Raw genomic sequence first — 23,431 nt, forward strand, 5'->3', positions numbered from 1 at the left:
GTGTTTGTGTTCCATCTGCTCAGTGCATTTTGAAGTAGATGCAGTTAAATGTAGCAGGTTTTAGTATTAATATATGATTGAATTTCGAGTGTAGACTTTGTTCAGTTTTTTTTTTTTTTTTGATAGGGAAGAAATGTAGGATGTGCAGCTGTGATGTTTGGGTGGGTTTTTTTCTTTTATTTTAAACACAGCTATGATGCCTCACAGACTAGCACCAAAATTCTTTCCTTTGATGTGCTTATTCTGTATTGTATAATCCTGCACATGTATTGCACCAGCTTGATTTTTTGAAATGAACGCAAGACTTTCCTGTGCTGTAAGGGAATATGTGTTGCACAGCCCTTCTGCTCCTGGCTCCATGTGCTAATTAGCCTGAGTTGTTTGCTGCTGCTGCTAGTGATGAAATCTCAGTATGTTGCAGAAATAATGATTCCTCAAAGACAAAAAGACCAGGTTGCATAAAGTCCCTGCAAAGGACTTGTCTGACCACATCTGCCCAACCAGCCTTGTAGTCACTTTAATTGTAGGTGATGGTCACTAGGGAACTTCCAGACAATACCTTGTTTCCAGATCGGATAAAGGGATCTACAATACTGAGGCATTTTTTATGTAATGCAAGTAAAAGACACATTTTTTGTGTTGTGTCAGGTTTAGAGGTCATTGCTTATTTTTGCCTTCTGTTTCTTGTCCTGAATCTCTTCAGAACAAACTCACCAGAGCAAACGTGTTTTTTTTCTCCCCCCTTGCACCCCTCCCCTCCTGGCTTTTCAAAATTGTCCTGGAAAAATTGGTTTGACTCATGTGAGTCAAATCAAATCATGATTTAATTACATTTTGTATGTGTTACTGTCAGGATCTTCAGCTCATTTGAGTGGTTCCCAGAAGGAAAGCTAGAAAGATATGCTTGTTTCTTTCTCTCTGGTCTGACAGGACAGGGTATTAACTTACACATCTTGTCGTATATAGCCTGTTCTCAGACATTTTCTTGACTATGTCTTGAAAGGAATTCTAAGTAGGTAAATTCTAACTAGATTAGATTTCAGGAAGGATTACTAAGTTGATCATGTGAATGGCAAGGTGATCAAAGGAGAAGAAAATGAAAAGAACTTAGCTTGCTTAGCTTAGGAAGTGATATGATTCCTTACTCTAAGTACATGTGGTAAACACCACATGAGAGGGAGAACTACTGCCACAGCCATATAACAGTGCTGACAGAAGAACAAGGGGGACAAACTGTCGTATAAATAAAGTCCACATGTAAAATCAAAGGATTTTCCTAGTAATCTGGGCAATAAACAGCCTTCCCAAGAGAGGATAAGTGTGAGGAAACATAGTAACTTTTAAGATAGAATTCATATATATGGCTTTCTGGGACAGCAACCCATTCCTGTTCAGGCTCTTCTCTGAAGTGTGTCTTTCTAAATTCCCACGTATAATCACACTGCTCTCCAGAAGTTTCAGTGCAGTGCTGTCCTTGCTCATGCCACCTTTGTTTCTGCTTGGGTGCAAAAACACCTCCTTAGGGACACATTGCTCTCTTTTTTCCCCCTGAATATTTTACATCCTTACAAACTGGAACTTGGAATAGTAAAGCTGCATTTCTGCAAATACTGATGGCAGTCACTAAACCTGCCAGGTGCTTGTTGCTATGAAAAGCTTCCTTATGCCTAAGGAAAAACTCTGAAGTACTAATGGTGGGATCAGATTGAGTGCCTCATATAGGATTTAATCAGAACTTAATTGAATTTTAAGAGGGAGAGGATGTTGGTGGTTTGAGGTTAATTGCGTTAAGCCCTGCAGCCTGAATTCCTTATCTAGCTGACTTACAATATTAGAGACCTAAAGAAGGATTTGAGGATTGGCAAGCCAGAGAACTACATTGAAGGGATCTTGCAATTTACCCTCCTGCATGCCTAACACCCCATTCTGTCTGTGGCTGTTCTAAAGAAGCACACTTAGAAAAATGCTGTCTGCCAACTCAGTTCTTTTGCAGATATTCTCCTGTCTGAAATAACAGTTTTCCTCTGTACATCCGAAAGTATCGTTTAGAGGCTCGCAGGTAAATTGTACAGCAGCTTCACTTAATCATGTGGATTAAAGAATGTAGGCTAGAAGAAGTAGTGGTGAAAGTGACTACTGTAACCAAAAGAAATTGCTACATCAAAAAATCAGAATGAAGTTTAGTATCAGTCTGGACTCTGTTTAGCATGTGGTGTTGTCCGTACTAGACCTGGTTCAGGAATGGATTTCTTTACGCCATGCTGTCTTTTTTTATCAGTGTTTCACTTACACCTGTATCTTCATAAGTTCTAGGTTAGTTCAGGGCTCACCAGTCTTACAGTGAGGATAGAGCGGTGTAGCAAAGACACACCATTGACCTGTGGACATGAAGCCTGTGTTAGGCGAGGAGGTGATAGCATTGGGAGGGAAGTCAACAACCTGTGTATTTTCTAGGTAAATCCACCTCTGCAGCTAAATGGATTGCTAAAACAATCCTTGTGTTGATGAGGCTTTGCAAGCCAGGCTACTGGAGCCAATAACTAACTGTGTGCTGTTAGCACACAGCATTCCAATCAGTTCATGCTTTCTTGATGCTTTTGTCCTGTAACTATGACTAATAAGGGGGATATTGCATTCAAACAAAAGGCTCCATCAGAAGTTATCCTTTTCTCATGACAGCTTTTACTTACCAAGGAAAACTGTTTAATCTGTTTTCTCCTGTCCTATAAATGTATTTCAGCTCAGTTTCATTTGGGTTCTTCCTGACCTCCTTTGTAATACCAAGGTGTAGTTAGAAGGTGTTTTAGAATGCAGTTTTTTTTTATCTTAGGTGTGTGCAGCTCTGCCTTGCTTTTGGCAGCATTGTGAACGTGCACTGCTTTACAGGATGGCAAATTACACCAGTCCTCTTGTGGCTTTGGTCTGCTCCTTTCTGTCACTTCTTTCAGCAGATTGCTTGTCAAAAATCATTGGGAGATTATTTTTAGGGCTCCCCCTCAATATTGCTCTGTGTATTATCCTAGCTTGAAACAGATTTCTTTTTGAAACCTCACAGGTTCTTATGATAAGTCTTCATATGTTACCTCCTCTCAGTTACTTATTAAAATAATTTCAGAATAGAAGCTTCTTTAAAAGAAAAGTTCTCTTTCCTATCATTGCCATGTGTTTTATTACCTCCTCTGGACTACAGAACAGGTGTTTCTAATGGATTAATTACAGTAAAGATAAATCCACTGGATTTTCAGCTCCCTGTGGGATGCTGTGGGGTATTATGGGAACACAGCTTTAGTTTGGATATCAGCTGCAGCTTGGCTGCTTGCAGCCAAGAATAGCTGAATGCTATTCTTCTAGACATCCAAACTTAAGCTCTAGCAGCTGACTGTTTATTCAAGTGAAAATCTTAGTCACCTGCGTTTTGTTCTCACTGCTTGCTTTGCAGGTTTAAAGAATTTCCTGCCCAACCTACCAAAAGAGGAAATCACCTTCCACAGCCCCAAGGGTTTGCAATGCATCTCACCCTTAATGCAGACGGTAGAGGAGACTCCTCAACCCATCCCAGCAAAGATTAAAGGACATATTCCCAAATGGATAAATGGCAATCTTCTGAGGAATGGTCCTGGAAAGTTTGAGTTTGGCGAGGAGACGTAAGTCCAGGTTTGGTGAATTTGTCAAATGATTCTGGCCTGAGCTCTGCCTAAAACTAAAGGGGACCCGCTCAAATGTCTCACCATTGTTAGGAGCACATTATAGTTTCCTTTTGCGTAAGACAAGGAAGAAATGCTTGCGTTACCATATTTTTAAGAACATTTTTTGCCTCATCTGGAATGTCCCAGTGAGCTCTCTGAAAATAGGAGCATGGTTAACTTATTAAGGTTAGAGAAGCTGAGTCACAGAGAGGCTGTGACCTACTCAGAATGGTATAATGAGGGGACAGATCTGGGGATTAAAACATTCACACTCTTAGTCCTTTGTCATTAACAAAGTCCATCCTATGAACACTCTGAAATCCGGGACAGAATTTGTAAAATTGATTATGCTAAATTGTGTGACTTGCTTTAGAAACAAATGCCTCTCATTTTAAAAATAATGTCTTAAAATATTTCAAGAAGGCAACTACTGCCTTTGACTTGGAATCTGCCATTCTAGCTAACTGACAAACATAGCTCTTCCTCCACTGAATCTGATGGCAGCAACTGGCCAAAAGGTGATCTTCTCAGTATACTTGTAGAGATAAACCATAAGGTTTTCTCAAAGTCTCAGAGATATCTCATTTCAGAGGGAATACAATCCTGAAACCAGCTGAGAGCTACAGGCTCCTTCTTGTGTGCTTGGACTTCCAGTAGTAATTTCTATTCCTGTTGTACAGTACAATTTCTATTCCCTGTGTGGGAGTCTGCAGAGTTTACCAGTAGAAATCATTTGCCCCAAAAGCTTATACATACCACTTTCAGAAGTCCCTAAGGTCCACTTTCAAAAGTAATACAGGGAGCCTAAATCTCACTGAAAGTCAGTATCTGACTTCAGGTCCCACAGCTGCAATTACACATGGTTTCACTCAATTCAAATGTTCTCCCAGATGAGGCTATGCATGCTCACGTGTTCACGGGATCTGGGCATTAGCTTTTTACAAACAATACTAAACCTAAAGGCAGGAGGGAACAGTATGGTAGAACAACATATTGTGCCCAACTCTTGTTCTCTTATTTATCTCTTCTTGAAGATTTAACCATTGGTTTGATGGCATGGCCCTGTTGCATCAATTCCAGTTGGAAAATGGCACAGTGACATATCGGAGCAAGTTTCTGCAGAGCAGTTCCTACCTGACTAACAGCCAGCATAACCGCATCATGGTCTCAGAGTTTGGGACGCTGGCAATGCCAGACCCATGCAAGAGTGTCTTTGGGCGCTTCATGTCACGCTTTGAGATGCCACGTAAGAGGGATTCTAAGAAATAAAAGATATTCTGAGATTTGGGGAACTTGTAGTTAGGTTTAAAGGGAGATGTAAGGATGTCTGGTAGACCTATTGTGAGCCCATGTTCTTTGAAGATTACCCCTTAGAACAAAACCAACAAAACTGCAAGTTGGTGCCAGGCTTAGCTGCAACAGGCACATTCAGTTTTATGTTTTAATGCCGCTTTGGCTCACCTCGATTCCAGATTTGTTGCAAATTTCCAACAGAAATCATTCCACAAAGGACACCCTGTGCAGTCCTGATTATGAGCATTACAATGTGCTGTTCTACCTGAGATACAGCTTTGCCCTTTAAACACCTTGCCTTGCTAAGCTTGTAGGGTAAGTGGGCTAATCCCTTCCTGTACTAAGGTGCAGGAGATAATATTAGTAGGGTAAGAGACAATATTGCACAGGAATGGAAGAAGCATTACCTATAGGATTCTATGTATGTCAGGAAAGAAATAGTCTTAAATGCAAACAAAGTACTTTCCACTAAAAGCAGAACAGACCTGAAGTTTCCAACTTGTTGCTCACATGAGTGACTATCTTCTGCTTCTTATTTTCCCTGAGGAGGTGAATCCTGTTCTGTCATGCTGCTTTTCTCTTCAGAGCTGCTCATACCTTCACTCATTGGTCAGCCTAGTTCCCCAACTCCCCACCCTAGCAATAAATCTTTCAATAAATTTCAAAGCTATCTACATCTCCCATCTTCTTTTCCAAAGTCCAACAGGCTGTTACTGCACACCTGTGCCTATTTGGCCCTTTACACACTTGTAGGGTATGTCTGTCCTCCAGGTTTTCTGTGTAGCAACTTCAGGTTCTGTGTTCCTCCCCCCAGTGTTCAACTGGGGGATTTGCTTTTTCCGCAGCTCTTCTCAGCTACCTGTCTATTGAGTCTCAGCTCCCCTGCGTGTAGCAAGAACACCTCTGGCTGTTGTGTGTGTATAGCTCTTGAAAGGCACCTACCTGACTCAGTATTATAGAGAAAGAGAAGAGGGAAGAAGAAGCATTCCCTGTCCAAGCGGTGTCACAGAAATAGAGTCCCTGCCTTCTCCTCACCCCAAGTTGTAGCTTGAAGTCTTGCCTCTTTTGTTTCCAATGCTGTAAATGAAAGAAGGCACTCTTCATATGGCTGTCAGAAGAGAGAGCTTTGGCTAAGGAGGAAAGGGAGAGCAATAAGAGGTCAGAAACAAAGAGTGTGTGGCAGTATGAAGATTATCTTGGCTTTGCTGCAGTGACTTCCTCCAGAACCAGTCCTTGTCCTTTTCTTCTGAGCTCAGTTGTGCAGAAAGTTTCCTGAGTGCTTTTGTAGATTAGTGAGGTATCAGCCACCAGGATTAGTTCATTGCAAATGCGTTTATTTGGTTAAACATGTCTAACTTGCTGTAATATGATGTATGCTTAAACAGAGCTGTGTACAAATACAGGATTTTGTTTCAGAGCCAAGTGACAATGCCAGTGTGAACTACGTTGTGTATAAAGGAGACTATTATGCCAGCAGTGAGAACATCTTCATGTACAAAGTGGACCCGGAAACGCTTGAAACGAAGGAAAAGGTGTGGGCAGCTGGGATAAGGGGATTAGCTTATGATACAGGAGGTATTCCTTACTGTTTCTAGGAGCAGCAAGGTGGAAGCCAGATTCCAAAAGAAATTACCAGTGCAGCTCTGAGCCATAGCAATAAGCATCTCTTCATGATGTGTTTGAGTCCCTGAAAAATCTCTTAGCAATAAGGCGGCTTTCACGAGTGAAGATTCAGTCACTGCCCACTGTAGCAAGCAAGGGGGAGACAGATATAGACTAATTTCCTTTTGAGTACAGCTGGTATTCTTACAGTGCAATCGATACTTGTCTGGACTTGCCTGTATCTACCAATGTGTGAAGGATAAAAGTGCATACAGGAAGAAGTTCACATCACTGATCTCAGATTGGTATTCTTGCCCTGTCTCTTCATTCTTCCTATTCCTTCTACCTCCTTCTTAGACTCCCAGTTTTAAACACTCCAAAACTGCCCTTCAGAGTCTCGACTAAACCCTCTGTTGTGAACAGGTGGTGAAGTCAATATAAAGTCAAGTCAGAGTTCATTTTTGCCACTTTATTTTCTCCCATGTTAGCAAGTGAATTGAAAAGTCAGAGCAGAAGTCTTCTCATAGGTTCTGTGCATCATCTCACAGGAGCGTGGCTGTATTTGAGGGAAGAATGACTTGTGAAATGTAATCATAAGCTATATGTCCCCCTGCCTGCACCCTTATAGTGAATTTGGGTATTAGATGGGCTAGAGGAATGTGAGAAGGTCTGAGGAAGGATTCTGTCATTCCTGAATCAGTTTTAACTACTGTGCCTGTATGTTATGACAGGCTGTTTAATACCACAAAATACCAGGCTTAGCACACCTTCAGACCTCGAGGGAGACATTCCACGAGTCTTTCCCTTCATACAGGATCAGTTATGAGTCATGAAGAAACTCTGTTTATGAAGTATAGCATGCTCTATACTTGAGTTTGACAATCTCCTGTTTTATCTGTTTTGTAAACCATAATGCAGTGATGAAAAGATGTGTGGGTACTTTCAGTTTGAATGTTCAGCTCTGAGCCATCTTCTCATTAAAATAAAATCCCTTTTAAGCTGCTTCTTAGATGCATTGATTGATCTTCCTCCAGCCTTTTCCTTCAGTCTTTCTTCCCAACACAGCCCCTGCATTGTTTGAGCCAAAACGATACCCTAACCCAGGAGCTTGTTAACAGTACTCACACCTGTACCTTTGTCCTAACTTTCCCTTCTAGCTGTACACATCGAAGCTAAACTGATTTTTCTGTGAGGAGAGTAAACTGTCAATTAGCTATAGGTACTTTCAAAAACTTGGTGATTTCTGGGGGCAGTGGCTGTCTCTTCATGCGTATCTCTGTGGTTATCCCATGGGGTCCTAGCTGCAATGCTTGTAAAGGCAACATTCCCACTGTGTCAACTCTTCCTGCCTTCGTGTCTCCCAGAGAAATGGCTAGTGCTATTAGTCACATTTTCCTGGTAGGACTAACACAGAGAGAAACATTGTTAATTTTCAAGGATTTTAGGAAGATTTCAGGTAAAATGAAGGCTGAAGTCCAGATCCCACGCTAGAGCCATAATCATTAAGCTGTTTTTCCTCAGATGTTCATGAAACTGACATTTAGAAAGGCTGTGGCTCAGCAACAGGAAGCTTCTGTACTGACTGACATTCTTTGGCATTTGCAGGTGGACTGGAGCAAATTTGTTGCAGTGAATGGGGCCACTGCTCATCCTCATTATGAGTCTGATGGCACAACATACAACATGGGAAATTCGTATGGGAAACATGGTAAGACTGGCCATGAACAGGCCTGGCTTGTGGACAGGGTATACAGGCTGCTTCTTGCAGTTCTTGAAGAAACTTCAGTGTCTAAAGAGACCTTGAAGATGCTGTTTCTCTTTGTGCCAAAATCATGGTGAACCAGATTAGTTCTTATTTCAGAATGTCAGGCAGTCCCATAAAAATGGCTTCTGTCAGCAGTTAGTTTGCTTCTAACTTTGACCTGTGTATATTCAACAGGTTCCCAACTGCCCAGAGCTAGCATTCCCTATTAGTTACATGAATGCCTTTTCTTTTTTCACATGCCTGAGGCCTGTGCAAACAGCCACTGCTCTTCATTGTGGTACCTCAGGCTGGTTCCAGTTCACTGAAGAGTTGCCCAGTTTTGATCATTTTTCATTTGTGCTGTTTTCATTTCCTTTTGGCTTTAGCAATATCTATCTTTGCAGCACATGCTGCTTTCAGCTGGAGAGACCAAACTATAGATTAATATTCCAAATATGCCATTCTTTCCTGCCCATGTGGTCAGATTTATTAAATGAGTATAAGTAATCACCAAGGCTCAAGTATTCATTTCCTTTGATGCACAAGCTATGAACTTGGTTTTCTTCTGATCCTGTTCTTACAGAATCATCTAAATTAACATGAGGAATGCACTGCAGACAATAAAGTTAGGTGGCAGTTCTATCAGACTGAGAAGATCCTTCTACTTCCTTTCATGTTGCTTTTTTTATTTGCTAGGTAATCCTCCAGAGATTGTTTTATTGACTTAACAACTGGCTTTTTGTTTTCTGCTCAGTTTAGCTATGACCGTGGTTCCTAGTATCCTAGGGAAACAAAGGAACAGAGCCTGACTTTGGTTTCATGAATGTGGGCAGTCTATTGTCTCAGTGGAGTTGAAGAACCTTTCTCCTTCCCAGGGTCTAGGTATAACATCATTCAGGTCCCTCCACAGAAGTCAAACTGCAGTGACACGTTAGAAGGAGCCAAAGTACTGTGCTCCATTGCTCCAATGGATAGGATGAAACCCTCTTACTATCACAGCTTTGGTAAGAATACTTTCTATCTCAAACTTTCCAGATCTAGCCTACTGTGAGGTGGATAGGGCTGTTCTGCCCTCTGCCCCTGCATTGCTTAATGCTCAGATGATATCTCCTTCTTTCTCTTTTCAGGGATGAGTGAAAACTACATCATTTTCATTGAGCAACCCATCAAGCTGAATCTGTTGCAGATTATCACTTCCAAGCTCCGTGGGAAAGCCATTTCTGAAGGGATAAGTTGGGAGCCTCAGTACAATACTTGCTTCCATGTGGTGAATAAGTACACTGGGGAGGTACATGGATCTTTGCCTTCTCCAGCAGGCTATGCAGCTGTAGCTGGAATGTTAGATCCCAACAGAATAGTGCTGGGTAGTTGTATGAATCAATCCAGAAGTTACTGTAATATAGGCTTTATATGAGTATGTGTAGTTTTATTAGAAGTGGGATTAGCTTATGCATTTTCCTCTCTATTGATTCACTTTGCCAGCCCTAAAAGAACAGGCAGAAATAAGCAATTTGGGTTTCCTGGGATTCCAGCTCAGGGATGGAAATGCAGTTCACAAGTGCTACAGAGTATAAACAAGCCAGTCAAGGGAATGGTGCTATAGGGATGGAGTCATGAAAGCAAGGGGCCTATCCTGGGCTGCTTTACATTTTTGCTTTTCTTCATCTGGTTTTGCCTACTTACTGGCTTAAAGTAGCCATTCGGTAGTAACACAGACACAAGTCAAATACCAAGGAATGAGTGGCGAACGAAATGGGAGAGAAAAAAGAAAACTCTTTGAGGTGCTAGGATCTTTCGAGAAGAAATTTAACCTCACTTATGGTCACTGTAGGTGCTGCCAGGGCAGTGGTACAGTAAGCCCTTTGCTTCTTTTCATCAAATCAATGCCTTTGAAGATCATGGCTGTGTGGTCCTTGATCTGTGCTGCCAGGATGATGGAACAACTCTGAGTACTTACAAACTTCAGAATCTGCGGAGGAGTGGAGGAGGTCTAGATCAGGTAAGATCTCTGCTTTTGTGTTGTATAAGATCCGATGGGGCCCCATGCTGGTTGAGTTACTTTTCTGAAGCAAGGGACAAGTTAGTAGAATGGAGAACACTATGTTTGGGAGACCACAGGAAGAAGGATGTGGACTGGGAAAGAAAACTACAAGGAAAATCTAAAATAATGGTCTATTGATCTGTTGGTGTTTTTCTTTCCTTTTAAGTCTACTAAAGATAATCTCCATGGAGCATTTTCTTGAAATGTTTAAAACTGGTGTATGACAGAACTCCATCAGCCTGGCAGAATGTACTTCCGTTTTAAAATCTCATTTTTAATGATACTCATTTTCCATAGCCATGTGTAATAAAATGTTTCCCCCAAGAAAGTATGCAAAATAAGTTTATGCATGACTTTTAAGTAAGTTTTTGCATTACTTTTCATGCAAAAGAAAGACAAACCCTGTTTAAAGGCATTGCTTCAGAAAACCTGCCTTTATTATGTCGTTCACAGAAAGACAATCATCACAGGAATCCTTACTTTGTTCCTCACATTCACCACACATCAGCATGTAATAAATGGTTTTGTCAAACTCTGTCAAAAGCACCATTTAATGCCATGTAAGAGGCATTATTTTGCATAGGTCAGACAATGGAAAAGTGGGGGTGCTTTCAATTTCTTGTACTGCAGGTGTGTTTATTGGAAGCCCATCATATTGTGGGTGAAGGGCCGGCATTTGTACAACATGTTCAGACAAATCTGAACTTCCTCTGTCTATGTTCTGACCTGTTTAGAAGCAAGTCAGTTCTAATCTGAAAAGTACAGTTGTGTCCCCATAGGGTCATTTTGTTCTGCTTTCCTTTGCTGTGGTGAACATTAATTCAAGTATAGTATAATATGACTATTTGTTTTACAAACTGATTCCCGCTCTTGTTCAGCCTTCTTTGAGCACAAAAGCTATAATTTGATCTGTCTGAAAGTGTCCATATGTCCTTATGAGGCATGTGTTTCCAACACCCACATTCTTTAACTGACAAACAGCATAGCCATTACACTGCATCCAGGACACATACACATCAGTGCAAGTCATTTCAGAATGGAATCTTAAACTGACACTGCACTGACAGACTCAGGGCATGCCTAAACATGATTTCTCTGGTTTCCCTGACTCATGCTTAGTGCTTTTGCTTGCTGACTAACCATATGTTGTTTGGCAGAGTTCCTCAACCAGTTTACTGTGGTTACACAAAACCTAAAAGGTTTGAAAATAGGGTTTCAAGATTAACACATATGTTTAAAGTGAAGCTGAACTGGTGAGTTAGAGATTGAAGTAACTGAAAACCACCAGAACAGGGTCCTTGCCACCTATTTTATTTGGAAGGCTTAATATTTGAAAGTATTATGGGTTCTAAACTTGGCTTGAAGAGTGGAATTATTCCTCTCATGCAACCCACAGGATGTCTCCCACACTGAGGCTGCTAGTTTGCTCCCCCTATTAGTTCATGATCTTGGTTGGTCAAGAAGGACTAAAGTCACACAGTCAGTGGGACATATGTGGACAAGCTTTAAAAAGGATCAATGCAAGTCTGCTCCAACTGAATAAAATATAGTGCAGCACATGTCCCTAAGCTGGATTTGGAGGCTGAGTGATATTCCTACACAACTCAGCATTAATTACTGTGAAAGCAATGCTGAACCATTTAATTGATTTTGTTTTCTACTGTAAAGTACTGGAACAAAAACGGCCCTAATCAGAACTTGGTAAAACACATAATAGAAAGAAGTTTTCAGGGGTGGGAGGAATGTCTAAAACTTCAGAATTGTTCTCAAAAAGAAGGCACGTAGCCTGCAATGCCACTCTCCTATTTCCATCACTGTTTCTGTCTCTGTAATAGATTTATGACTCAATATCCCGAGCTTTCCCTCGTCGTTTTGTTCTCCCACTGAATGTGAATTCAGACACACCTGTGGGGAAGAATCTGAACCCACTGTCTTATACATTAGCAAGAGCTGTGAAAGATGCAGATGGCAAGGTATGTATTAAAGACTTACATAACTGCATTTATGGCAGTGGTGAGGTTGCCTGCAACAGTTACCAATCTGTACTATTGTCTTCCCAGTTGTTACCCACCCAGCAAGCAAAGTTTGGTCATTACTAATGTGGGACTTAATGTTTTTGTACCAAGGCTACCAAACTGCTTTATATATATATATATATATATATATATATATATATATATATATATATATATATATATATATATATATATAAATGAGAGAGCAACGACAGATTGTGACTTTCCGAAAATGCCCAAGAGTATCATGAGCCTTTATGATAATTAGCCAAACTTCATTGACAAAATAGTGTATGCTTTCACCTGGGTACAGACCTGCTCTCTGCTTCCAGCTCTGAACAACCCTACAGAGTGGCATTGGTGGTGTAGAACACGTGTTGTTCACTATGAGCAGAGTCATCTCTGTGTGTACTTTGTACATCAGACTGTTGAGTGTTGGATGTGGGATTTTTTGAGTTAGTGTCATGGTTTAACCCCAGCTAGCAACTATACACTACTCAGCTGCTTGCTCACTCCTGCCCCAGTGGGATGGGGAAGAGAATCAGAAGAGTAAAAGTGAAAAAACCTGTGGGTTAAGATAAAGACAATTTAATAGATAAAGCAAAAGCCATGCATGCAAGCAAAGCAAACCAAGGAATTAATTAACTACTTCCTATAGTTACGCAGTTGTTTAGCCATCTCCAGAAAAGCAGGGCTCACGTGTAATAGTTACTTGGGAAGGCAAAATTACATCTCTCGGAATGGTCCTTCTTCTTTCTTCTTTCTCCACCTTTATACACTGAGCATGATGTCATATGGCATTTTGGCCAGCTGGGATTACTTGTCCCAGCTTGTCCCCTCCAAATTTCTTGTGCACCTCCAGCCTACTTGATGTTGAGATGGTGTGAGAAGCAGAAAAGGCCTTGACACTGTACAAGCACTGCTCAGCAGTAATGAAAAGAGCCATGAATTATCAACACTGTTTTCAGCACAAATCCAAAACATAGCCCCATGCTAGCTACGATGAAGAAAATTAACTCTACCCTAGCCAAAATGAGTACAGCTAGTAGTGCAGGAGTATGTAGACTTGCTTCTATTTTTCACATCAGACTGATTCTTGAAGTTTCCAACATCTGTGATGATGAGTTGGTTCTTTGGGTGAAACAGATAAGAGAGGGAATTGGTGCATCTACCTGCCTAAGTTCAGTGTCAGGCTCATGTTTAAACATTTCTTCTCCACAGTGGTTGTGCAGTGGGTAGGTGGGATCAGTCAGGTCTTCTGCCCAGTCAAAGCTAAACTGACAGCTGCGTAATGCATACTTCTAGGTCTGGTGCACACATGAAAATCTCCACCCTGAGGGCTTTGAAAAGGTTGGAGGCTTGGAGTTCCCCCAGATCAACTACTCTAAGTACAATGGTAGGAAGTACCGTTACTTCTATGGATGTGGTTTTGGGCATTTGGTTGGAGATTCCTTGATCAAGGTTGATGTGGAGACCAAGGATTTCAAGGTGAGGCGAAGCGAGATTATCTTTTTTCAGCAAAGGGATTCATTCCACTGAACTGACCTGGGAACAACATGGTCTGCACTAGGTTGGTGTGAAGGTGGCTGTGCCAGCTAGGATGGTGGTGCTTTCTGAGCTTGCATCTTATATCTGTGCCAGTGCAAGCTGTTGGATGAAATGAGTTATAGAAACCCTTTTCACTGCCTGTTTGCATGATGCCTGGCACAACAGGCAGGCTGTCACAACAATGGCATCATCACACTGTAGAATCAAAAGAATTAATTAAAAGGTTGAACTGCAGGTTTCTTGAAGCACAGAGGGTGCCTGGGCATCTCTGTGGGGAGCACTCCAACTTGCAACTCTGCTAACTGCAGTAGACAAGTATTAATGATATGAAACAAATCCATATGTTACTGTGTTTGCTAGATTTGGCAGGAGGATGGATCCTACCCATCAGAGCCTGTGTTTGTGCCAGTGCCTAATGCCGAGGCAGAAGACAGTGGAGTCATCTTGTCTGTTGTGGTCTCCCCAGCTGAGGTAATTTTACTGCTACTAGTTCATCAAAGTCACATAGTATTAGGCTTACTTTCTATACCACAAAACTGAATTTGAATCTCTCTGGCAGATAGTTCCATGCTGCCCAAGGTGCCTCTGCAACTGCGCAGCAAACTTCAAGTAGGAGTGTACCTTGGAATGTCAGTGTTTCTTAAGTGACATCTGTGACTATCAGTACTCCTGGCCAAGTATCTGTATGGCCTGGTTGTACATTTGAGCTCCTTTGTGTGTGACAGATATAGTGTGTTGGACAGTGGAATGAAGCTCAGCCTGGGTATTCATTCTGGCTTTCTTTTCACCCTGCAGAACCATAGTGCTTTCCTGCTTATCTTGGATGCAGAAACCTTTAGAGAACTGGGGCGAGCAGAAGTTGCAGTGCCAATGCCTTATGGATTCCATGGTGTCTTTACTTCTCACTGACTGAAGATCTTGTCATCTCCTGCAACTCAGGACCACATCAGGCTCACAAAGAAACTTCTACTTTCTTTTATCTCCCATTGTTGCATTATACGCTGGATGAAGTAACTGCTTTTTCTTTATCATAACCTCTGAGTTACTGCTACGTTCCTAACAATAAACATCAAAGGGTCAGAGGAAGGCGGAAGCCTCTTCACTCAAACAGCCCAATGCTTTTTCTTGATAGACCAGTTAGCAGCAGTTTGCAAAAGCTGCCATGCGTAAGGCTTGCAATGGAGAAAATGGAAACTAAGATGACCGTACCTTCCCTTGGTAGCAATGTGCTCTGAAGGGAAGAGAATATTGGTGCTTAGGGCTGTGACTTTGGCTGAAATGTGTAAAGCAGAAGAGAGGAGTAAACCCAACTAGTAACAGGTAGGCCCAAGGAAGGCATGTAATTTCACCCTGTTGTATAAAGATTGCCTTCTGTGAACTCCAGAAGGCAGGTGCAAACCCTCACAGAAGCTGTACTTGTAGTGCTTTCTCTGTACACTGATGGTGCCCTCAAATAAAACCTTGTGAAGTTTCTTCCTTTCTTTCCCTGCCCTCAACAGACCCATGGCCAGCTTTGTGCTGTGTCACAAGAGGCAACAGCTGCAGCCATGACACAGATCTTATTATGTTGTATGGTCTTGCAGATATGCACAACACGCCTTCACCATGCCCCTGCTTAAACAATATACCTGGATACAGCTCTGATGTCTAACATTTGCTGCCCTCCTCCTAATACAACCAGTATGAAACACGTAGAACTCCACTGTGGCTTTGATATCCCTTTGCTCTTAAGTTGAGCAGATCAAACTCAAACACACTCTCATAAGCTTGCTTCCCCATCCAGGCTCCTATAGTTGTTGAACTCTAAGGTGTAGGTGGGTAGGTGTGTTGAAGGAAGCCCTCTCTAGCAGTTCACTCCTGATATTCTGGAGGCCAGCCCAGACGGAATAGAATCAAATCAGAGCTGAGTCGCTCTACCCAAACAACCCAGCTTTGTCTCCCCTCTGGCCTTTCTTCACCTTCCTTACAGGCCTTGGGGAAAAAACAAGGGAGAGAAACCAGGATTGTACACCAGGCTGCGGCACTGTGAGCGGGCGGACGCCCGTCAAAGCTGATCTCACAAAGCCACTAGATGGCAAACGCCTCCCGTTGATGCTTCTCCAGCCCTGCCAGCCGACTGCTTCCTGCAACAGCATGTAATCCTAGCCTCTGCCTGCACTGTGCATAGGCTGTACTCCGCTACCTTAAGAGCTGTTTTTTCTCCTGTTCTTGTTATACACAGATCCTGCCCTGAGGCTTGGAGTTTTACTACTCTGAAAAACGGACTGGAAAATACAATACATGTTCTTCAGCTTCACGTTTCTTCCTTCAGAGTTGATCCTTCCTTCCCCTGGAAGCCCACTGAGAACTGTTTCAAACAGCCCCTTCTTGTCCTCTTACTGATTCCCATAATTTCGATTGCTGTTCGCAGAGAGCTTCCAGTTTTCTGCATCACTCACTGATTTACTGAAAAGTGAGCTAGTAAACAGCTAGTGTAGGAATGCATTTGCTACAGCAAATCACACCGATGGTCCTTCCGTTGGCGCTGTTGTCATACTCCTGCATTTGCAGGGTTGACACGGGGGCTCTTAACAGCCTTTTTTACTTTCTTGCCGTATCCCTGGCTCATACACGATCGCAGGATGTGTGCAGGAGACATTAGCTGGGGACAAGGACAAGCAGCCGAGCTGCGGCCACGAGCAAAGCCGGCGTTCCGCCCACCAGCGCATCAGGGGAAGTGCGACGGCCGCCTCCTGCGCCCCGGCGATGGGCAAGCGCAACGAGGCCGCTCGCCCAGGCTCCAGCACTGCCGGCGGGCACCTCCCGCGGGCGGTGCTGCCGAGGCCCGGCCCCGGTACGCGCCGGGGCCCGGATGGAGCCGCCTGCGCCAGCGCGCGCGCACCGCCCTCCGCGGTGCAGCCATGGCGCCGCCCGCAGCGCGGCTGGCGCGGATCTCCCGCGCCGTCACCTTCAGCGCCTGCCACCGGCTGCACAGGTGAGCGGCCCCGGGACGCGGAAACACCCGCGGGGTCACCGCGGTTCCCTCCCGCGCCGCCCGGCCCGGGGACCGACCGCGGCGGAAAGGCACAAAGGTCTCGCCGAGCTGCGCGGAGTTTGCGTTCGCGCAATGCACGCAACTTCGGCGGAGCCGGGCGCCAGCTCAGCCCGGGTGTGTATGCGTGCCTGCTGCCCCGTGCTTCCCGGTTCCCCTCCGTGCCGTCCATTTCCTGCAGCCTGCAGTAGTCAGTTCGGGTTCGGACATCCGTACTGTTAAACTAGGCCTAACGAGAACTGGAGTTTTGTTTCTAAATGGGGCAAATTACGCCCCTCATCTGCCGCCTTTTCCTAAATGTTCCATATTTAGGAAATACACCAATACGTATATACCAATAGGAATATACCAATATTCCTAAAGAATGCCCTGATGTGAAATATGCCTGCAAATAGGTACTCGAAATCCTTCAAAGGAAAGACTTGGAGAGGGAAGTCATCTTCTGTACTTCCTGGAGAAGTTCCTCAAGCTTTGTAAATTAATAATAAGTGCTGTTTGCTCCAGGGGCTTCCTCCTAGGAGCCCACGTGGTTTTGCCATATTCATGTGTGAATAGCTGTTTATCCAGCAGCAGTGTTAGGCAGGTATTATGAAACTTGCATATGTAAATACAAAACTACATCGAAAGAAGCTCCATTCTCAGCAGCGTCTTTTTTTACAGGCCAAATGCTTCTCAGGTTCTGTTTGTGCCTCCAAAGTAGAAAAACGTAGTGGGTTAAATCTGAGAGAGTGAATAGATAGAAGAGCTAGAAAGCAATCACAGCTGAAGTGAAGCCAAGATCATTCGTGATGCATCTTGAAATGCCATGTCTGTATTTCTCACAGTAAATCACTGAGTAATGAAGAAAACCAGAAGCTGTTTGGGAAATGCAACAATCCAAATGGCCATGGACACAACTATAAAGGTAATTACACGTGTAGTCATGGACAGAGCCTGCTCATGCAGGCTGGGTTGAATGCAGAATAACCCATGGAAGAAGTGGGCCAGTGATGTGTCTCAACAGTCTGATATTGCTTTTAGTGGCTGATTTGGGTTTTATCTATTTATAATTAGAAGGAATCTTCAGCAGAGGAAGGTTGAACCATGGCATGGATTTGTAAGCTATTAAGTGAAATAGATAATAAATAGCTCAAAATTGTAGAATCACAGAATACTTTGGGTTGGAAGGGACCTCAAAGATCACCTAGTTCCATCACCCCTGCCACCACCCCTTCCTCTAGACCAGGTTACTCAAAGCCCTACCCAACCTGGCCTTGAAACTCCCTTCATTAGTGAAATCTGCTTATTTATAATCTGTAAAATCACTGAGTTTTGAATTAAGATTTTTCTAAGCAAAAGACATGCAATTTACACAGCCCGTGAACTTTATTTGAACGTTGTTTTCACAAGTTCTTTTACCATCTATGTGCAACCTGTGCCCATAGAACCACATCTCTCCAGTTATAAGGCTGGCTCCCTGTTAGCACTGTGTAGTGTAAGTACCCTGAAACCTCTGCTACAGAGCTACTAGCTTTGCCAGGGAGGACAAGTTGACAAATTGCTGGACTGCAGATTTGTCCCTCTTAAAGCTGGTGATTGTATGGGCTCTACATCTGCGTTGTCCAGAAAGCCTTGTTGATCCAAAGACTGTGATCTTGAGTGTGCCGGGCACGGGCTGTCATAGGGAGTAGGTACTTTGGGAGTCACATAGTCTTATCTCTGCCTGCAGTGGGCACTTTGGGGATAGTGGTGTGTCTCTGGGCATTAGACCTTGGTGAATGACTTTTTTGATGAGCTGGGTGATTCTGAGTCATTATTCTTTATGGAATGGATTGTAAAAACAGTCCCACTTTTAAATGCTGGGAAGCAATGCACCAGTCCTTGTGGATAAGTGATGAATGGGTTTTCTGTCCCTATCAGTAGTGTATTTGTTGTTAGGTTCATGGTCTCCTGGTGTTACCGTGACTGGATACTTTCTTTTTTCTTTTTTCCAGTTATAGTCACTGTGCATGGAGAGGTAAGTGTGATGAGCATTTCTTTTTTCCATTCCTTAGGGCGGCAGGACAGATGGGTCCCCGTCTTCCACAGTACTGAAGTTCTAGCTTAATTGGTAGAGTTACTGGGTAGTTTTTCACCCCTCATCCCAAATTGTTCTATGTATTCTGCAGTGTTGTTTAGATATTACTTTGGTGTATGTTTTCCAAACAACTTTACGAGGATTTCCAGTTCCTAGGAACTGAAACTAAACTGAACTGAAACTAAAATTTTAAAACCTCTTCCTTCTACATTCCCCACATATGCTGTAAATTGCACAGCTGATTTTGGCCCTGGAGCTGTGCCTGCTCCAGATGGGAGGATGTCCTGAACTCAGGCTCGTCTCTTTTGTCCCTGCATGTTCAACACAGAAGTTTAATGCCAATTTTTCTGCTTACGCTCTTGCTGGAGCATTGCTTGAAGATTATTTCAGTGAGTTTTTCCTCCCTGGTGTCAGCTTTTAAGAGAGTGGAACCACTGGGGGTTTTTTGTAGGCTGTATGTCCTTTGGGAATATCACAGGAGTAGAATTGGAACTCAGTGTGTGAAGGTGGAAAGAGGTGCACACAGATACTCTGATTTGTACGGACTCATGGCAGCCTTGGTAATAAGGACGTTGGTGTAGCTAGGCTGTTAATTTCCCTTTTGTTTTACCTGCAGATTGACCCAGTCTCAGGAATGGTTATAAACCTGACAGACCTGAAAAAATACATGCAGGTAATGGCACTATTTTCCTACACATCCCTTAGGAGAATTGGTTAGATCTTAGCAATTTGTGTAGTACCGGGGTGGAGACATGGTGAGTTGATGATGGTAGGAAATAAAGAAGAAATTGAGGAACGATTTAAGACTAAAGTGCTTTAGCTCTGTGATACGAGACAGTACAATGTCTCCAGCTAGGAAGTTAACAGGTAGGTGTGGGGCTTTTATGCTTTTTTTGCATACTGTTGCCTTGCTGTAGTTCCATGTGCATGGTAATTTAAACCTCAAGTCCACTGATAAACTGGGACAAGATTGTCACTTCTTTCTGTAGGAAGCGATCATGGAACCCCTTGACCACAAAAACCTGGATAAGGATGTGCCATACTTTGCTGAGGTTGTGAGGTGGGTGATGGGGACTTTGCTTACAAGGAACAGTCTTCAAGGCTTAGTCCTACATCTGAAAGAGCAGCCTTGATAGCTGTGTGTGTTGCACACTTGTTACACAGGCCTGTGTATCTGAGGTGCTGGGTGCCCTGCCTGCCTTTGAGCCCTGCTGCTATGCCCTTACTGTGCTGGGCTGGGTGGAGGCCTGCATACATACCAAGATAGGCACCACTTGCTTATACCTAGGGAGCCTTTTACAAACTAGCACTCCTCACATTAGACTGTCTGTGGACAGCTTGGGAAACAGATATGACCTGTTAATTAGACCTCCTTTCATCCGTGTTTACTGTCAATGGTTCTAGCCCCACTTAAGTTCAAGGTGTCATCATGTGAAAGGTGCCTGCATGGCTCCCTGTGGCTGTTAGCATCCTCCCTGTTCCATTCTGGGTACAGCCTCCTCAAATACCTTTGCTGTCAGTTCTGAATCTGCTCATATTTCATTTTTAGCACCACAGAGAACCTTGCTGTATTCATCTGGGAAAACCTCAAGAAGCTCCTGCCCGTGGGAACTCTGTATAAAGTCAAAGTGTATGAAACGGACCAGAACATTGTCGTTTATAAAGGAGAAGAAATAATGTCTGAGAAGTGACCTGAAGTTCAATTGATCAGAAACTCTGCTGCACAATGGATTACTTCAGCCCTGCTCACTGTATTTCCTACACCTGGACAATGATTACGTATTACCTAAGGACAAATACAGATGTTTCACAAGAATTCTTGCAGCAACCCTAACGATTTGGGTTCTCGGTATTGATATGTCTGTTTTATCTCAAGACATTACTGTTTTGCAAATCCAAATGACCAAGCTAATAGAAAATTTACAGTTGTGCCATGTTAAATAAAGCTGATGGGTCATCCCTGCTACAGGACACTTTTCATTCTGCATCTGATCATGGACAGCTGAAATAGTATGGAATACCTTGAGTCCATATCCACTGAAGACCCCTGAATGCTTGTTGGCACAAGCAGCCAGATCAAGCATGGTTTTCTTAGGGAGGTTTTTATAAGTTCTGTGGGAACAGGATCAAACGTTCTCCTTTAATCTCTGAAGAAAGCACTCAGCTCATACGCCTCCTGCAATAATCCACAGTTAGTTGGTTATTTTTATTATCAGAATCCCATGTTGGGAAGGTCTAACTGGAAGAAGCACTTGGTATTAGTCATCAGGGCTGCAGGTTCCTGCTGTCACTTCTGATCAGAAGATGCAACACTGTTCAGCATAGGTTGTTACAAAAGGATGAAGCTGTGCAATGAGTTTAAAGAGCATTAGCCAAATTATTCTGAAGATTACTGAATTTGTAGATATACTCTGAAAACTAAGTGCTGGAAGAGGAATGCATGTAAAAACCAGTTAGGGAACAGTTACTGTAGAATTCCTATGGTTAAAAGCCATAGGATCAATGTGTCTCTCTAGAGGTGGAAATAATAGTACTTCCACTCTGTGGAGTAGTAATAGGGGAGTGTGTGGTTATGTTTATCACATGAGCAACATCCTGAAGAGTAATTAGGTACGGCCATGAAGAATAACTTCATGCATATAGCTTAAAAAGTGATTTCCAGGGTATTAATTCTCTTGCTTTACAAGGAAATTGCTCATCTGAATAATGGTAGCAAACAGCACCATTTAGAAAGGCTTAATGCTGCACTCTGCTAGAGGCTGAGGGTAAAGTAGCCTTCTGTAGCTACCAGTTGTGCTAGAAAGTAGTTTTTACAGTTCCAAAAAACACTTTCGACTGCTTTCTTTTAAACTGTGACAGCTTTATGTGAGGACAGTTCTGTGCTGTCTCCTGCCATGATCCATCTTCGCTCAAACTTCCTGGATGAGCCTCTGAAGTGGAACGGTAAGAAAAGGGTGGAGAAGAGGGATATTCCATCCTGCCTGCTTTGCAGAGCAAAATCTTTGTCATGGGAGCCCCAACGTTGTTGTGGTTTTGGCTGTTTTGGGTTGTTTTTTTTTTCTCCTCTCTTAGCGGCATTGCTTTGGTGAATTGTTGGCTGAAGGCTCATTCCGGTGTCACTCAAGTACAGAGTGCTCCGTGCGTCAGAAGAAGGGAACAGTTGGCAGACTGTTGCCCCTTCTTCCTTTTTCTTTTCCCCATGTAGGAACCAGTCAGGTGGTTTCAATGTGGGCTCGGCCAGGGAGGTTTTGCAGCTTTACTGAGTGTTCCTTCTGGTCTGTAGTTCACCAGTGTGCTATGTCATTCTGGTTTACTAAAACCATTTAAGTCATGCTGGATGATAGCTGCCTCTGATAATGATTCACAAAGCATTTGGTATCTTCAGTGAGTCATGGAGACTAAGATGTATCATTTGATCTATTTATCAGAAGAGTAATTTAGGTGTTGACATTGTTAACAAAAACAAAACCACAAGCAAACAAATGGTTATGTGTATAGAGCACAGCCCATTACTATTATTGGCTAGAAGTCAGGTGCTAGGCCAGGAAAAACTAGCCCAATTCCTGTTCTTTTACTTCAGTGCAATATAGCCTTGATAAAGTCCCACAATAGCTCGAGTTTTTATATTTATTGCAGTGTTGCATGACAGAGATCTACTCATATCCTTTACTGTGATCTTTCCGGTTTAAATGGCAGCAGATCTGGAGAGGTGGAAATAAACTGGTTGGTTTGTTAGTGCCTTGTGTGAAGGGGGTCAGCAGTATCAGAGCTGGAACTGTGATTGCCTAGGTCACAAGAAATTACAGTGAATTCTGTCCTTTATTCTGCTTAGAGGGGCCTTGATCTTTGCAGCCCTGTATGAGCTCCATGTACGGAAGTCCCTGTAGGAATCAGCCTCCAAATTCACAGGTTAGGGAAGGAGGGTTATATAAGGAGAGGATTAACTATCATAATTAAACGTTAAGCATCTTTCTGTTGTTAACTTAGTTACTGAGTGATTACATTGTTGAAAGAGAGCTGTTTGGGTGATGGTAGGGTCTGAGACAGCAATTCAAATGTCAAAGCTGATCCCAGGAGAGCTACTGTAGGACTAAGACTCCCAGCTTTCATGCACGTAAATGTAAATAGCAGTATAATGACAGCATGATCAGAAATACGCCGAGCTGTGATTAGGGACTGAAGAGGAAGACCCAGTTCTGCCTTCATGTCACATGGAAAGATGAATCAGCAGGTTATATAGAAGAGGAATAGTGCCATGGCAGAAACTGAGTGAATGGGGAATTGCCAACTAGAAGGAAAGTTTGAGGCTGCCCAGTTTCAAAGGAAAACTGTTCAGCAGCAGCTCTTTTTTATTATTTGCTTCCAGGAAACAGTTATTTGTTCTGCCTTACTGCAAGGATGAAAAGTCTTACTCT

The 23,431-nt window shown here is 42.9% G+C and overlaps 2 protein-coding genes across 4 annotated transcripts in view; both read left to right on the forward strand.

Moving 5' to 3' along the window:
* The window catches only part of BCO2 (beta-carotene oxygenase 2), a 37,250-nt gene extending 21,848 nt beyond the window's left edge, over window positions 1–15,402 (forward strand). For all 3 annotated transcript variants that reach the window (XM_065697210.1, XM_065697208.1, XM_065697209.1), the window contains 11 exons: window positions 3,440–3,644; window positions 4,721–4,932; window positions 6,396–6,511; window positions 8,187–8,289; window positions 9,201–9,329; window positions 9,453–9,613; window positions 10,157–10,324; window positions 12,202–12,339; window positions 13,687–13,869; window positions 14,290–14,400; window positions 14,725–15,402. In XM_065697210.1, the coding sequence (XP_065553282.1) occupies window positions 3,523–3,644; window positions 4,721–4,932; window positions 6,396–6,511; window positions 8,187–8,289; window positions 9,201–9,329; window positions 9,453–9,613; window positions 10,157–10,324; window positions 12,202–12,339; window positions 13,687–13,869; window positions 14,290–14,400; window positions 14,725–14,838 (1,557 nt within the window). In that variant the 5' untranslated portion in view covers window positions 3,440–3,522 and the 3' untranslated portion in view covers window positions 14,839–15,402. The remainder of the gene's footprint in view (window positions 1–3,439; window positions 3,645–4,720; window positions 4,933–6,395; window positions 6,512–8,186; window positions 8,290–9,200; window positions 9,330–9,452; window positions 9,614–10,156; window positions 10,325–12,201; window positions 12,340–13,686; window positions 13,870–14,289; window positions 14,401–14,724) is intronic.
* Window positions 15,403–16,500: 1,098 nt separating this feature from the next.
* PTS (6-pyruvoyltetrahydropterin synthase) lies at window positions 16,501–20,982 on the forward strand. Its single transcript, XM_065697012.1, has 6 exons — window positions 16,501–16,903; window positions 17,785–17,864; window positions 18,934–18,956; window positions 19,633–19,689; window positions 20,006–20,076; window positions 20,566–20,982. Exons 1-6 carry the CDS (start codon window positions 16,551–16,553, stop codon window positions 20,705–20,707), a joined length of 726 nt encoding a protein of 241 aa, XP_065553084.1. The 5' UTR covers window positions 16,501–16,550; the 3' UTR covers window positions 20,708–20,982.
* The last annotated feature ends 2,449 nt before the right edge of the window (window positions 20,983–23,431 follow it).

The sequence above is a fragment of the Lathamus discolor genome, chromosome 17, assembly GCF_037157495.1.
Source record: "Lathamus discolor isolate bLatDis1 chromosome 17, bLatDis1.hap1, whole genome shotgun sequence".
Taxonomy (NCBI): Eukaryota; Metazoa; Chordata; class Aves; order Psittaciformes; family Psittacidae; genus Lathamus; species Lathamus discolor.

Bases quoted from the DNA above. Each gene is read 5' to 3' on its own strand.
- PTS (XM_065697012.1), top strand. From the start codon at position 16,551: ATGTGTGCAGGAGACATTAGCTGGGGACAAGGACAAGCAGCCGAGCTG. The intron at 17,865-18,933 runs GTAATTACACGT...TCTTTTTTCCAG, and splicing joins CCATGGACACAACTATAAAG to TTATAGTCACTGTGCATGGA. The intron at 18,957-19,632 runs GTAAGTGTGATG...TTTTACCTGCAG, and splicing joins TAGTCACTGTGCATGGAGAG to ATTGACCCAGTCTCAGGAAT.